Genomic DNA, 14,540 nt, shown 5'->3' with positions numbered 1-14,540 from the left:
TTAGGCCCTAATCTATGGATGTTACATGACTGGGAATGCAGATACAGTATGCAACTGTTGGTCACAGATACCTTAAAAAAACGTAGGGGCGTGGATCAGAAAACCAGTCAGTGTCTGGTGTGACCACTATTTGCCTCATGCAGCATGACACATCTCCTTCGCATAGAATTGATCAGGCTGTTGAATACCTATGTAAGAATGATTTTTATTAACTATAGCTCAGCATTCACCACCATAGTACCCTCCAAGCTCATCATTAAGCTGAAGGCCTTGGGTCTGAACCCCGCCCTGTGCAACTGGGTCCTGGATGTCCCCAGGTGGTGAAGTTAGGAAATATCACCTCCACTCTGCTGATCCTCAACACTGGGGCCCCACAAGGGTGTGTGCTCAGTCCCCTCTTGTACTCCCTTGTTCACACGACTGTGTGGCCAAGCATGCCTCTAACTCAATCATCAAGTTTGCAGACGACGCAACAGTAGTAGGCTTGATTACCAACGATGACGAGACAGCCTACAGGGAGGAGGTGAGGGCTCTGGCAGGGTGGTGCCAGGAAAATAACCTCTCACCCAATGTCAACAAAACAAAGGAGATGATCGTGGACTTCAGGAAACAGCAGAGGGTGCACTCCTCATCTATATCGGCAGGATCGCAGTGAAGGGGGAAAGCTTCAAGTTCCTTGGCGCACACATCACAGACAAACTGAAATTGACCACCCACACAGACAGTGTGGTGGAGAAGGCACAACAGAGCCTCTTCAACCTCAGGAGGCTGAAGAAATGTGGCTTGTCACCTAAAACCCTCACAAAAGTTTACAGATCTACAATTGAAAGCATCCTGTAGGGCTGTAACAATGCCTGATATGGCAACTGCACCGCCCGCAACTGCAGGGCTCTCCAAAGGGTGGTGCAGGCTGCCCAACACATTACCGGGGACAACCTACCTGTGCTCCAGGACAACTACAGCACCCGATGTCACAGGAAGGCCAAAATGATCATCAAGAACATCAACCACCCGAGCCACTGCCTGTTCAGCCCGCTATCACCCAGAAGGCGAGGTCAGTACAGGTGCATCAAAGCTGGGACCGAGAGACTGAAAAATAGCTTCTACCTCAAAGCCATCAGACTGTTAAACAGCAATCACTAGCACATTAGAGGCTGCTACCTTTAGGCATAGACTAGAAGTCACTGGCCACTTTAAGGAATGGACCACTAGTCACTTTAATAATGTCTACATATCTGGCATTACTCATCTCATATGTATATACTGTATACTATACTATTCTACAGTATCTTAGTCACTTAATAATGTTTACATATATTGCTTTACTCATCTCATATGTATATACTGTATTCTATACTATTCTACTGTTTTTTAGTCCGTTCCGCTCCATATGTATATAGTCTTAATTAATTCCTACTTAGATGTGTGTATTGTGTATATGTTGTGTAAGATATTACTTGTTAATGTCATGACGTTGGCCTCTGAGTATAGCAACCCCATCCCCCTCACTTGCCTCCTTCAACTAGGCTGCTGTGGTCAGAGGTCATAAATTCCTGAGAAGACCTCATGGACACACAGTTATAGAGAGCCGTTTTTCATGGAGATAAAGGAAATCCTTCCACCTCACAGAACTTGAAGTAGGAGCAAATTTCATGTTCCAGAGAAAGTGTAAAAGATTGAAGTATCCAGCTACGAACTGGTCTGTTTGTCACAACTTGGGAAGCTCAAGAGAATATGGTGTGGCCACAATACCATAATGGTGTTTATATAATAGCCTCAGATATGAGGTTTACATCCAATTGTTGTATAAGATGAATGAGTGAGTATGATACTGTTTGTGTAATATGATTGTGGACTGTTTCATGAAGAAAATACAATTCCCTTTTGATTTGAACTAAATCAGAGGACCGCCCCTGAGCCCAGTTAGTGTCAGACATCCTGGGACAGCCCTCTTCGGCCCTTCCGAATAAAACCCCACTCTGGTTTTCGATCAGCAGACCATGTTTCTCTCAATCATGGGAGTACAAAGGTTGCAGACCATTGCTGAATCTTTTAACCATACCACGTGGTTAAACTCTTAGACTATCGATACCGACAGAATAAGAACAAGTCTTTGATACTAATTACTAGTCTGCAGCTAGGAATTCGGTATCATTGAACGCGAAGAACGACAACCGCCGAAACATACATTCTATAACGAATGTCACTTTGAACTATCCCCTCTAACCAAGACCGAGAGAGAGAGGAAGAGAGACGGACAATTCTACGAAAGACACTAACTTTTCACCAGCGATCAAGACGACACACTGAGCGTAAATATATATATATTGATTGCAATTGTTCCCGAATGAGTGAGCGTTCATGTGTAAAGGATTAGCATTTTAATTGTTATAATTAACTCTGTAGTGACTTCTTAGTCGACCCCCCATTTCTCCTTTGTCTAACAAGCCGCCGTGCCGGTTCAGCCACTAGGGCATATTCCCCTATCATTTCATGTAACCACGTTTGTTTGTTTATGCATTTCTGTGAATTACTTAGTTAGTAATAAATACATTATTTAAGATGTGGGGCGGCAGGGTAGCCTGGTGGTTAGAGTGTTGGACTAGCAACCGGAAGGTTGCAAGTTCAAATCCCCGAGCTGACAAGGTACAAATCTGTCGTTCTGCCTCTGAACAGGCAGTTAACTCACTGTTCCTAGGCCATCATTGAAAATAAGAATGTGTTCTTAACTGACTTACCTAGTTAAATAAAGGTTAAATTAAAAAAAATTAAAGTATGGATGACTCATATTGAAGACTGGGTTCGTGCAGATAACCAACAATTTATGACATTTGGAATGAGACTAACGTGAGGTAAAATAAATAATTTATCATAAGACTATTGATCAGATATGAAAATATTTATATTGGGAAATTATAACTTTGTAATCTGAATACTTTCCTTGGTGCCCTGATTTCCTAGTTAATTACAGTTACATGATTATTCAGTTTAATCGCGTAATACTAATTACTGGAATCTTTGATAAAAACTCTTCAATTTAAAAAAGTCTTCAATTTAATGATAGTAAAGACACAACATTCAATATTACTGCACTGTCAGAGCTAGAAGCACAAGCATTACGCTACACTCGCATTAACATCTGCTAATCACGTGTACGTGACCAATAAAATTTGATTTGATTGGAGCCTTTCCCTATCTAAAGCAGGTTTAATATATAGTGATTGTCCATAAGTTAAACATCCTGTCAGTGCCATTTAAGGTGAGGGAGGATGATCATTTTTTATTATTTTATTTATTTCCATTACATCATATGTGATGACTGTCATTCATATTCCATTCACCCGGTTCAATGTAACAATGTAGGCTACTACATCATACTCAAATTTTCCCTATAGCCATCATGAGGTTGCTACAACCTAGCCTATGAATTAAAGTTTACAATGTAGGTGCACACAGGTCAAGAGACAAATTTGAGGTGACAGACTGACATTCAAAACTGCCTTGAACACTCTTGCCTTCATACAGCTGATATAGCCCTCAAACTCAACTCTGGACCTCGAAGAAAGTTGCACTGCAGCCTCCGGCACACATGTATACGGTGTCGACATAGTTTAGAATCCGGGCTACTAAACCGCTCTCGCTCTTTCCCCACTGTCATCCTCTATCGGTTCAATAAAGTCCAAAAATACTTACAAAATATACAGATATTTTAATTTCAAGATCCTAAAACACACTGCAGTTTTATAGATACATTTCTAAAGTGGACTTGAGATACTCTGAGAACTCTTATTGGCATTCCAAATGTTATCATACAGGCAAAACAACAACAGCGACAACAGCAGCTGCTGGTTTTGCCCAAGTAACAAGAGGGCCACTGTTTCTAGAGACTGAGGGAAGGAAAGTTTCCCTAATCCGTGCTATGGCTCTGAGGTACTTCCCATTAAAATCACTGTCATCTCGACCAAACAATGGCTGCTTTGTGTGTGTGTGCGTGCATTCATGCGTGCCTGCATATGTTTGAATGTCTCCGTGTGTGTGTGTGTGCGCGGACATCGTCCTACATTCTAAGCAGTCGGTGGTGCTGTTCTTCTCCCCATTTCCCTATACTCCATTACCCCTGGCTGCCTATGAATGAGAGGTGTGTGTGGGGTGTACACCTTGATTTTGTTGTGACTTGTTCCTTGGTACCTGGACTATATTTTCCTGGCTCTGCGACCGGCTGTTTTAGTACGGGAGACTCAAAGTGTATGATATACCGTATGTGACTCACCATTTGGATTCGGTCTTATGCAGCAAAATGTGAAATTGTGTTTTTTTTTTACATTGGATAAAAGTAGAGACTCAGAGCTACAAGATGGTTCATCATACACTGTATTTGAGGAACAATAGGAAAGTAATTCTGCTTTGAAAGTTAATCAACTTGTAAACTCACTGTTGAGAAAATCACCTTGCATGTTTTGGTATTGAAGAGCACTTCTTTGTCACCCATTCAGCATCGTTCACACTCTCTTAAGCTTTAGCCCCAACCATCTCGTTTCTCTCGCAGCGTACACTTGATGCTCTGGCCGATGATTTGTTTACCTATGGATAACATGAAAACAGCCTAACCAGCTCCACTGGCAACAATTTCATTACGTTTTTTTGCAAATGTTTACTGACAATGGCCATATTCAACGGGTGTTGTACACGCGTCACATAGCGTTAGCTAACGAGCAAGCCAGCTAACGTTAGCTAGTTAAACAACAATGAACAAAGTGCCAACAATGCCACAGTGCTGGGAGCTAACCAACCAGGTGCAATGTAAGCTAGCTAACATTAGGCTCTAACTAGAAAACGGATCTGGGAAACAAATAATAACGTCAGCTAGGGAGCCAGCCAGCTAATATTAGCTACCTAGCATGATGGACGTGTCCCCCTCCCTGTCAGGAATTCCATACCACGAGTGCCCTTAGTTTGAAGATGTAATCCAGAGACAAGTGTTTTCTCCTCTCTTTAGCTATCATACTCTAATTTCACTGATTTCAAAACTTGATCCTCCAGAAAGTGGACAGCAACACTTATGCAACTCCACTACATAATACTTTTTTTTTTAAAGCCGCGGTCAACAGGATTACCAACACAGACTGATGAGCTCAAATACACTGAAGCCTTCAATATGGCAGACCAATCCGAACTACTATCTCGGCATGTCCAGCCCACTCATTATCTCAGCCTATCATGGCTAGAGGGAAGGTGGCTAATTTTTCTGTGGCTGAACCAACAAGGCTCGTAATTTAACAATTCCATTCGTATTTACAGATGGCATACAAGTTTTTATTAAGGAACATGAAAGTTCACATTTTCGAGAAGGCATTTCTGCCAAAAAAATCATTTTGATAAAAATATATTTTTTATGTTCAAACGGCTCTCCTGTGAAGTCCTGACTTGCGATATATGCCTAGTTTCCTGAATCGGGTCAAATGTTGTAGCTCTGAGTCTCTACTCTATCGAATGTAAAAGACACAATTTCAAATTTTACTACATAAGACTGAATCTAGGTGGTGAGTCACCTTTAAAAATGTGTTATTTATGTCACCAACTGTTAGGCAATATCAGCTAACAATTATTTGATTGGTAGTTAGTCTAGACAGCCTACTAAACTTGTAGTAATCATGGTGGAACCAAATAGTGTCCCCCTGGCAAAAAGTGTGCCTGATTACTTAATGAACCAAAGCGTCCATTGCTATGCTGGTTGCTTGGCTTTATTTTACCTCGTAGCGGTCGTGAAGGAAAGAGGACGCAGGTAGTTCTAGTTCCATTTCACCGCATAAACGCATGCTCAGTCAGCGCAAAATTATTACCTCAGAATTGTTCCCCAAGAACGCTGTTTTTGACGGTGACAACCTGCTGACTATGTGCTGCTTCAGAGGACCGGAAAGACTGGAAAGAGAACACGCTTTCTTTACCATATATTTGTCTTTATATAAGAAAATACTGTTAAATAGGAATAAATAATGTAAGTTGTTTTTATATTTACATTGCTAGCTACTGTACTTATTGACCTCAGCCTGCCTAGTCAGCTAGCCAGCTACAGTAACTTCTATTAGATAACTGGAAGGCTTTAGCTATGTACAACTATTTTTCAACAACCATTTTCCATTTAGCTAGTTGGTCATCTACATGTTACTAGCTGTGCATATAGTTCGGTGGAGGCTGCTGAGGGGAGGATTGCTCATAATAATATCTGGAATAGAGTAAATGCAATGGTATCAAACACGTGGTTTCCATTTGGTTGATACCATTCAATTGACCTCATTCCAGCCATTATTATGAGCCGTCCTCCCCTCAGTAGCTTCCACTGATATAGTTACAGTTGAAGTTGGAAGTTTACATAGACTTAGGTTGGAGTCATTAAAACTCATTTTTCAACCACACATGCAAAAGGTGCAAATCAATCCCAGAACAGCAGCAAAGGACCTTGTGAAGATGCTGGAGAAAACATGTACAAAAGTATCTATATCCACAGTAAAACGAGTCCTATATCGACATAACCTGAAAGGTACCTCAGCAAGGAATAAGCCACTGCTCCAAAACCGCCATAAAAAGCCAGACTACTGTTTGCAAATGCACATGGGGACAAAGATCGTACTTTTTGGAGAAATGTCCTCTGGTCTGATGAACAAAGATATAACTGTTTGGCCATATGTTTGGAGGAAAAAGGGGGAGGCTTACAAGCCAAAGAACACCATCCCAACCGTGAAGCACAGCATCATGTTGTGGGGTTGCTTTGCTGCAGGAGGGGCTGGTGCACTTCACAAAATAATGGCATCACGAGGAAGGAAAATTACATGGATATATTGAAGCAACATCTCAAGACATCAGTCAGGAAGTTAAAGTTTGGTCTTAAATGGATCTTCCAACTGGTCAATGACCCCAAGCATACTTCCAAAGTTGTGGCAAAATGGCTTAAGGACAACAAAAGCTATTGGAGTGGCCATCACAAAGCCCTGACCTCAATCCTGTAGAAAATTTGTGGGCAGAACTGAAAAAGCGTGTGCGAGCAAGGAAGCCTACAAACCTGACTCAGTTACACCAGCTCTGTCAAGAGGAATGGGCAAAATTTCACCCAACTTATTGTGGGAAGCTTGTGGAAGGCTACCTGAAACGTTTGACCCAAGTTAAACAATTAAAAGGCAATGCTACCAAATACTAATTGAGTGTATGTCAACATCTGACCCACTGGGAATGTGATGAAAGAAATAAAACCTGAAATAAATCCCTCTCCACTATTATTCTGACATTTCACAATCTTAAAATGAAGTGGTGATCCTAACTGACCTAAGACAGGGAATTTTTATTCTGATTAAATGTTAGGAATTGTGAAAAACTGAGTTTAAATGTATTTGGCGAAGGTGTATGTAAACTTCCGACGTCAACTGTATATGTCTGTCATATTGAGGTGTCTAGCTATAAGTTAAACCTGATCAATCAAATGGATAAGAGTAAGCAATTATGGTAATTCCAAATGCCTTTAACTAGGTGTCTTCGCTAGACAGACAAAGAGGGGGAGGAAGAAAGTGAAAAAGGAAGAATGAAAGTGAGAGAGGGAGAGGTGGGAAGAGAGTGGAAAAGAGTAGAAGACAGACAAAGAGAGATGGAGAGAGAGAGAAACAAGATAGAGAGAGAGAAAGAGAGATTTAGACAGCAGTGCAAATGTACTTAGACTCGACTGTTTCAACAACTTATCTTCCAACTTGTTTGGTGATTTTTACTAAGTTGGAGAAGGAGGCCATGCTGGCCATTTTGGAGAGAAACGTATGATTTCCAAAATTAACCTACGCTTCTTCTGATGTGGAATTGTCAAGGAGGTGGACAGCTGGGGCAAGTGAAATAACCTTTTGTTGATCAATCACATTCTATTATATCTGAAATGATTATGATTTCAATGAATGTCACATCAGAAAGCACAAAATGTTTCAATGTGTTTTTTTGCTTAAAGGTCATTCTAGCCTGCCAGAAGTTTGAGAGGGCAAAGACTGTGGCGCCGGAGATCAAGCCTATCAAATTTGTTTCACCATAGCACATGTTCCGGGAAGTTTTGAAAGGTACATATCGCCCATTTCTAACACTGCACTACTCCAAATGTTCTCGCAGTAAAGTGTAACCTGTGTGTTTGCGTCTCTGTCTCCTCCACCTGTTCCCTTTAACTCTGCTCCTGTTCTCCAGGATCTAGGAATTCTACCCAACATCCAGACGTGGATCCACCTGAGGTCCTCCATTACCAAGCACGCTCCAACGTTTCATTACATGATCTACAGCTACTGTTATTGTCATGTTGTCATTATCTGCTCAGAAAGTTTTTTTGCTCTATCATACTGGGCACATAATATGTGAGATACACAGATGAACGATAAACACTAGCACTGCAAACACTCAGAACAAATAGAGCAGCAGTGCCTGGACTTTGCAGTCTCCCTCTTCAAGTCCCCCTTCCGAGACTAACCTCCCACCCACACAGCAACCACCTCCTCTATATTCCACACACAAGAATTTAGTATTTTAGTCTGATTGTCATGTGAGTGTACAATTTTGAGGGGTGAAAATAAATGAATGACACTGTACCAAAAACAATCAAAGTTTAAATCTTAAAATCTTAAATAGTGCCAGGTTGGTTTTCACAGCTGTTTCACAAGGTGTTCGTTATCGTAAGTTGTAAGGTATCCTTTGATGGTATTTATTTGTTCCACATTATTCATTGTCGTATCCTAGGACCTACAATATATACATAAATATTCAACCACAAGGGTGTACTAATTATCTATGTGAGATAGGACAAAAATGTATCACAATAGAGGACTACTGAAATATTATTTCAGTGTAGATAAGGGACGGGCAGGTTCAAATAAAAACATGACAGCCAGACAAGCCAGTTTATGAATAAAACAGATTTGCATATGAATGGAGTGGATATTTGCTGTAAATGGCTAATGTGTCAAGCAGATTACATATTTTCTTTGCCATTTCCGAAAAGTATCAGCGTGTAAGACATGGATTTCATGTTGTAATGTTCACAAGGTACCCAAACGTAGTTAGAAGTAATGTTTTCATTTTATTAGCTAAACAAAACTTAAACAGTAAAATTGTCGTGGAAATCAGCCTTGTTTGCATAGTGATGATGAAAAGAATGTCATTTAGGCTGTAATGTTCTCCAAAATTCGAATCATTAGGTCAACACACCGTTGATATAGCAACGGACGCTAGTAGTTCATGGAATCCCATTGTGATGCAGAGGAGGACCCTTTTTGGCCGGGGGATATTATTTGGGATGTCAGGCCCCATTGATTTTGTTAGTCATTCTCACTCAGATATCATATTAACACGGCATTAGTCATTACAAAATGTGTCAAATTGCAGGAAATTTGCTTTAAAACTGCAAAAATGTCTCTCCACCCCATAGCAGAACTTGTAGAATTGTAATACATCAGCTGTACAACTGCAATGTTTTGCTTAGGGCCACCAAAAGGCTAGAGACGGCCCTGCAAACACAGGGGCACATGTGCATGGTCAAAAAAAGCATGTGCTTTGCCAAAAATGATTCTCCCCAAAAGGACTTTGGGAAGTTCATGTCCATGTCCCAAATGGCGCCAGAGACAAGGCTCTGTTCAAAAGTAGTGCACTACATAGGGGATAGTGTGCCATTTGGAAAGCACACCCTGTGTATTTATTTCATTTGCTGTTGAGCAAGGGGTCCAAGCACACTTTTTTCTATCAAGAATGTAGTTTCCTCACGGAGACCTGACCACAGAGTAAGCCAGTGCTGTTATGGTACGAGAAAGGAAGGACATTATGTCAAGAGAAAGGGGTGAAAGGGAGGTCTAACCAAAACATTCCCCCTTTCAGACTGTATGTTGACAATCTGAAGCTGCACGAGGGAACAGTCTGTTCAAGAGATGAGGTTGGATATAGTGTGTATGTGTTCAACTAAGGGCAATGGGATAAATATAGTTGATTCTAAATAATGTTCTGTGTGAGTGTGTGTGTCAGAACTCACCTTCTTCTTACTGCAGTAGATCTGCCATTTCTTCTCGGCAGGTAGAGCAAACATTGCCTCCCTGTTCTTGTCTGTCAGGTCCAATTCATCCTGTGACAACAGAAAAAAGGCAATGAATCAATCAGTCAGTCAGTCACAATCAATCCATCAATTAGTCAATCAAGGAATTAAGTAATCAGTTATAGGATTATCTCATTTATTGTTTTGAGGCTTCATAATATGTCAAGGATGACATACTGTCTAACTCATTGACACTAGGACCGCTAAAGCAGTCATTTGGACTGCTCATGAATAGTATTGTTTTATTACTCTAATCACCCAGATAATTGCCTCAAACCTGAACGTAAACTATAATTTCACACATATAGTATAAGAACAGATGAAATAAATGAAGCAAAGTGTTATGGGTGAGAAAGGGGGAAGAATGAGTGAGTTTGTATTTGTATTTACTATGGATCCCCATTAGCTGCTGCCAAAGCAGCAGCTACTTTTCCTGGGGTCCAGCAAAATTAAGGCAGTTTATACAATTTTAAAACATTACAATACATTCACAACACACTGTGTGCCCTCAGGTCCCTACTCCACCACTACCACCACATATCTACATTACTAAATTAATGTGTATGTATACTGTGTGTGTGTGTGTGTGTGTGTGTGTGTGTGTGTGTGTGTGTGTGTGTGTGTGTGTGTTCGTGCCAATATTTGTCGTTTCACAGTCCCCGCTGTTCCATGAGGTGTTTTTTTAATCTGTTTTTAAATCTAATTTTACTGCTTGCGTCAGGAACTTGATGTGGAATAGAGTTCCATGTAGTCATGGCTCTATGTAGGACTGTGTGCCTCCCATAGTCTGTTCTGGACTTAGCGACTGTGAAGAGACCTCTTGTCACATCTCTTGTGGGGTATGCATGGGTGTCCGAGCTGTGTGCCAGTAGTTTAGACAGACAGCTCGGTGCATTCAACATGTCATACCTCTCAAAAATAAGTAGTGATGAAGTCAATCTCTCCTCCACTTTCAACCAGGGAGAGATTGACATGCATATTATTAATGTTTGCTCTCTGTGTACATCCAAGGGCCAGCAGTGCTGCCCTAATCTGAGCCAATTGCAATTTTCCTAACTCCTTTTTTGTGGCACCTGACCACACGACTGAACAGTAGTCAAGGTGCGACAAAACTAGGGCCTGTAGGACCTGCCTTGTTGATAGTCTTGTTAAGAAGGCCTCGCTGTATGTCTCTCTCAAATGTCAATACGCCTTGTATACTGTTGTTCAGGTTAGTTATCATTGTTTTAGTTTACAATGGAGCCCCTAGTTCCACTCTTCATACCTCTGATACCTCCTTTGTCCCACCTCCAACATATGCGGTGACCTCACCCATTACAACCAGCATGTCCAGAGATACAACCTCTCTAATCATCACCCAGTGCCTGGGCTTACCTTCACTTTACCCGCACTCCACCATACCCGTCTGCGCATTATGCCCTGAATATACTTTACCACGCCCAGAAATCTGCTCCTTTTATTCTTTGTCCCCAACGCTCTAGGCGACCAGTTTTGATATCCTTTAGCCGGACACCCTCATCCTACTCCTCCTCTGTTCCGCGGGTGATGTGGAGATAAACCTAGGCCCTGCATGTCCCCAGGCACCCTCATTTGTTGACTTCTGTGATCGAAAAAGCCTTGGTTTCATGCATGTCAACATCAGAAGTCTCCTCCCTAAGTTTGTTTTACTCACTGCTTTAGCACACTCTGCCAACCCTGATGTCCTTGCCGTGTCTGAATCCTGGCTTAGGAAGGCCACCAAAAATTCTGAGATTTCCAAACCCAACTATAACATTTTCCGCCAAAGGGGGAGGAGTTGCAGTCTACTGAGAAGATAGCCTGCAAAGTAATGTCATACTTTCCAGGTCCATACCCAAACAGTTCAAACTTCTAATTAAAAAACTTAATCTCTACAGAAAGAAGTCTCTCACTGTTGCTGCCTGCTACAGACCCCCCTTCAGCTCCCAGCTGTGCCCCGGACACCATTTGTGAATCGATCGCACCCCATCTAGCTTCAGAGATTGTTCTGTTAGGTGACCTAAACTGGGATATGCTTAACACCTCGGCGGTCCTACAATCTACGACCACCCCTAATTGCTGTCAAACGCTCCCTAAAACACTTCTGCGAGCAGGCCTTTCTAATCAACCTGGCCCGGGTATCCTGGAAGGATATTGACCTCATCCCGTTAGTTGAGGATGCCTGGTCATTCTTTATAAGTAACTTCCTCACCATCTTAGATAAGCATTCTCCGTTCAAAAAATGCAGAACTAAGAACAGATATAGCCCTTGGTTCACTCCAGACCTGACTGCCCTCGACCAGCACAAAAACATCCTGTGGCGGACTGCAATAGCATCGAATAGTCCCCGTGATATGCAACTGTTCAGGGAAGTCTGTAACCAATACACGCTGTCAGTCAGGAAAGCAAGGGCCAGCTTTTTCAAGCAGAAATTTGCATCCTGTAGCTCTAACTCCAAAAAGTTCTGGGACACTGTAAAGTCCATGGAGAACAAGAGCACCTCCTCCCAGCTGCCCACTGCATTGAGGCTAGGTAACACGTTCACCACCGGTAAATCCATGATTATCGAAAACTTCAACAAGAATTTCTCAACGGCTGGCCATGCCTTCCTCCTGGCTACTCCAACCTCGGCCAACAGCTCCACCCCCCCCCCGCAGCTACTCGCCCAAGCCTCCCCAGCTTTTCCTTTACCCAAATCCAGATAGTAGATGTAAAACCTGGACCCGTACAAATCAGCTGGGCTTGACAATCTGGACCCTCTATTTCTGAAACTATCCGCCGCCATAGTCGCAACCCCTATTACCAGCCTGTTCAACCTCTTTCATATCGTCTGAGATCCCCAAGGATTGGAAAGCTGCCGCGGTCATCTCCTCTTCAAAGGGGGAGACACCCTGGACCCAAACTGTTACAGACCTACAGTGCCTTGCGAAAGTATTCGGCCCCCTTGAACTTTGCGAACTTTTGCCACATTTCAGGCTTCAAACATAAAGATATAAAACTGTATTTTTTTGTGAAGAATCAACAACAAGTGGGACACAATCATGAAGTGGAACGACATTTATTGGATATTTCAAACTTTTTTAACAAATCAAAAACTGAAAAATTGGGCGTGCAAAATTATTTTGTTTTGACCGTGACAGTTTATAATCTAGTGTTACTCCAAGTAGTTTAGTCATCTCAACTTGCTCAATTTCCACATTATTTATTACAAGATTTAGTTGAGGTTTAGGGTTTAGTGAGGGTTTTGTTCCAAATACAAATACTCTTAGAAATATTTACGGCAAACGTATTTCTTGCCACCCACTCTGAAACTAACTGCAGCTCTTTGTTGAGTGTTGCAGTCATTTCAGTCGCTAAAGTAGCTGACGTGTATAGTGTTGAGTCATCTGTATACATAGAAACTCTGGCTTTACTCAGTCAGTGGCATGTCATTAGTAAAAATTGAAAAAAGCAAAGGGCCTAAACACCTACCCTGGGGAATTCCTGATTCTAGCTGGATAATATTTGATAGGCTTCCATTAAAGAACACCCTCTGTGTTCTGTTAGACAAGTAACTCTTTATCCACATTATAGCAAGTGTAAAGCCATAACACATACATTTTCACCAGCAGTAGACTATGATCAATAATGTCAAAAGCTCCACTGAAGTCTAACAAGACAGCCCCCCCAATCATTTTATCATCAATTTCTCTCAGCCAATCAGTCATTTGTGTAAGTTCTGTGCTTGTTGAGTGTCCTTCCCTACAAGCATGCTAAAAGTCTTGTCAATTTGTTTACTGTAAAATAGCATTGTATCTGGTCAAATACAATTCTTTCCAAAAGTTTACTAAGGGTTGGTAACAGGCGGATTGGTCGGCTATTTGAGCCAGTAAAGGGGGCTTTACTATTCTTGGGTAGTGGAATGACTTTAGCTTCCCTCCAGGCCTGAGGGCGCATGCTCTCTAGTAGGCTTAAATTGAATTTGTGGCAAATAGGAGTGGAAATATCGTCTGCCATTATCCTCAGTAATTTTCCATCTAGATTGTCAGACCCTGGTGGCTTGTCATTGTTGATAGACGGCAATCATTTTTTCACCTCTTCCACACCGACTTTATGGAATTCAAAAGTACAATTTTTGTCTTTCATAATTTGGTCCGTAATACTTGGATGTGTCGTGTCAGCGTTTGTTGCTTATCTTGCCAAGTAAGTAGTAGTTTGCAGTATCAGTGGGCTTTGTGATGAATGAGCCATCTGATTCAATACATGAAAGAGCGGAGTTGGCTTTTTTTTCCCAAAATGACATTTAAGATGCCCCAAAGCTTTTTACTATCATTCTTTATATAATTTATCTTTGTTTCATAGTGTAGTTTATTTTTATTTAGTTTAGTCACGTCTTAATTTGCCTTATGTTTTGCCGCCAGACTTACCTTGTGCCTCATCCATCTCAACCATACAATTTTTCAATTCCTCGTCA

At 41.5% G+C, this 14,540-nt stretch overlaps 1 protein-coding gene across 2 annotated transcripts in view; it reads right to left on the bottom strand.

The window, feature by feature from the left end:
* The window catches only part of daam2 (dishevelled associated activator of morphogenesis 2), a 117,371-nt gene that overhangs the window by 88,395 nt on the left and 14,436 nt on the right, over positions 1-14,540 (bottom strand). For both annotated transcript variants that reach the window (XM_024439692.2, XM_024439693.2), the window contains exon 2: positions 10,031-10,120. In XM_024439692.2, the coding sequence (XP_024295460.2) occupies positions 10,031-10,120 (90 nt within the window). The remainder of the gene's footprint in view (positions 1-10,030; positions 10,121-14,540) is intronic.

The sequence above is a fragment of the Oncorhynchus tshawytscha genome, linkage group LG12, assembly GCF_018296145.1.
Source record: "Oncorhynchus tshawytscha isolate Ot180627B linkage group LG12, Otsh_v2.0, whole genome shotgun sequence".
Classification (NCBI taxonomy): domain Eukaryota; kingdom Metazoa; phylum Chordata; class Actinopteri; order Salmoniformes; family Salmonidae; genus Oncorhynchus; species Oncorhynchus tshawytscha.
The sequence above is the reverse complement of the archived record's forward strand: the minus strand, read 5'-3'. Positions and strand labels throughout refer to the sequence as shown.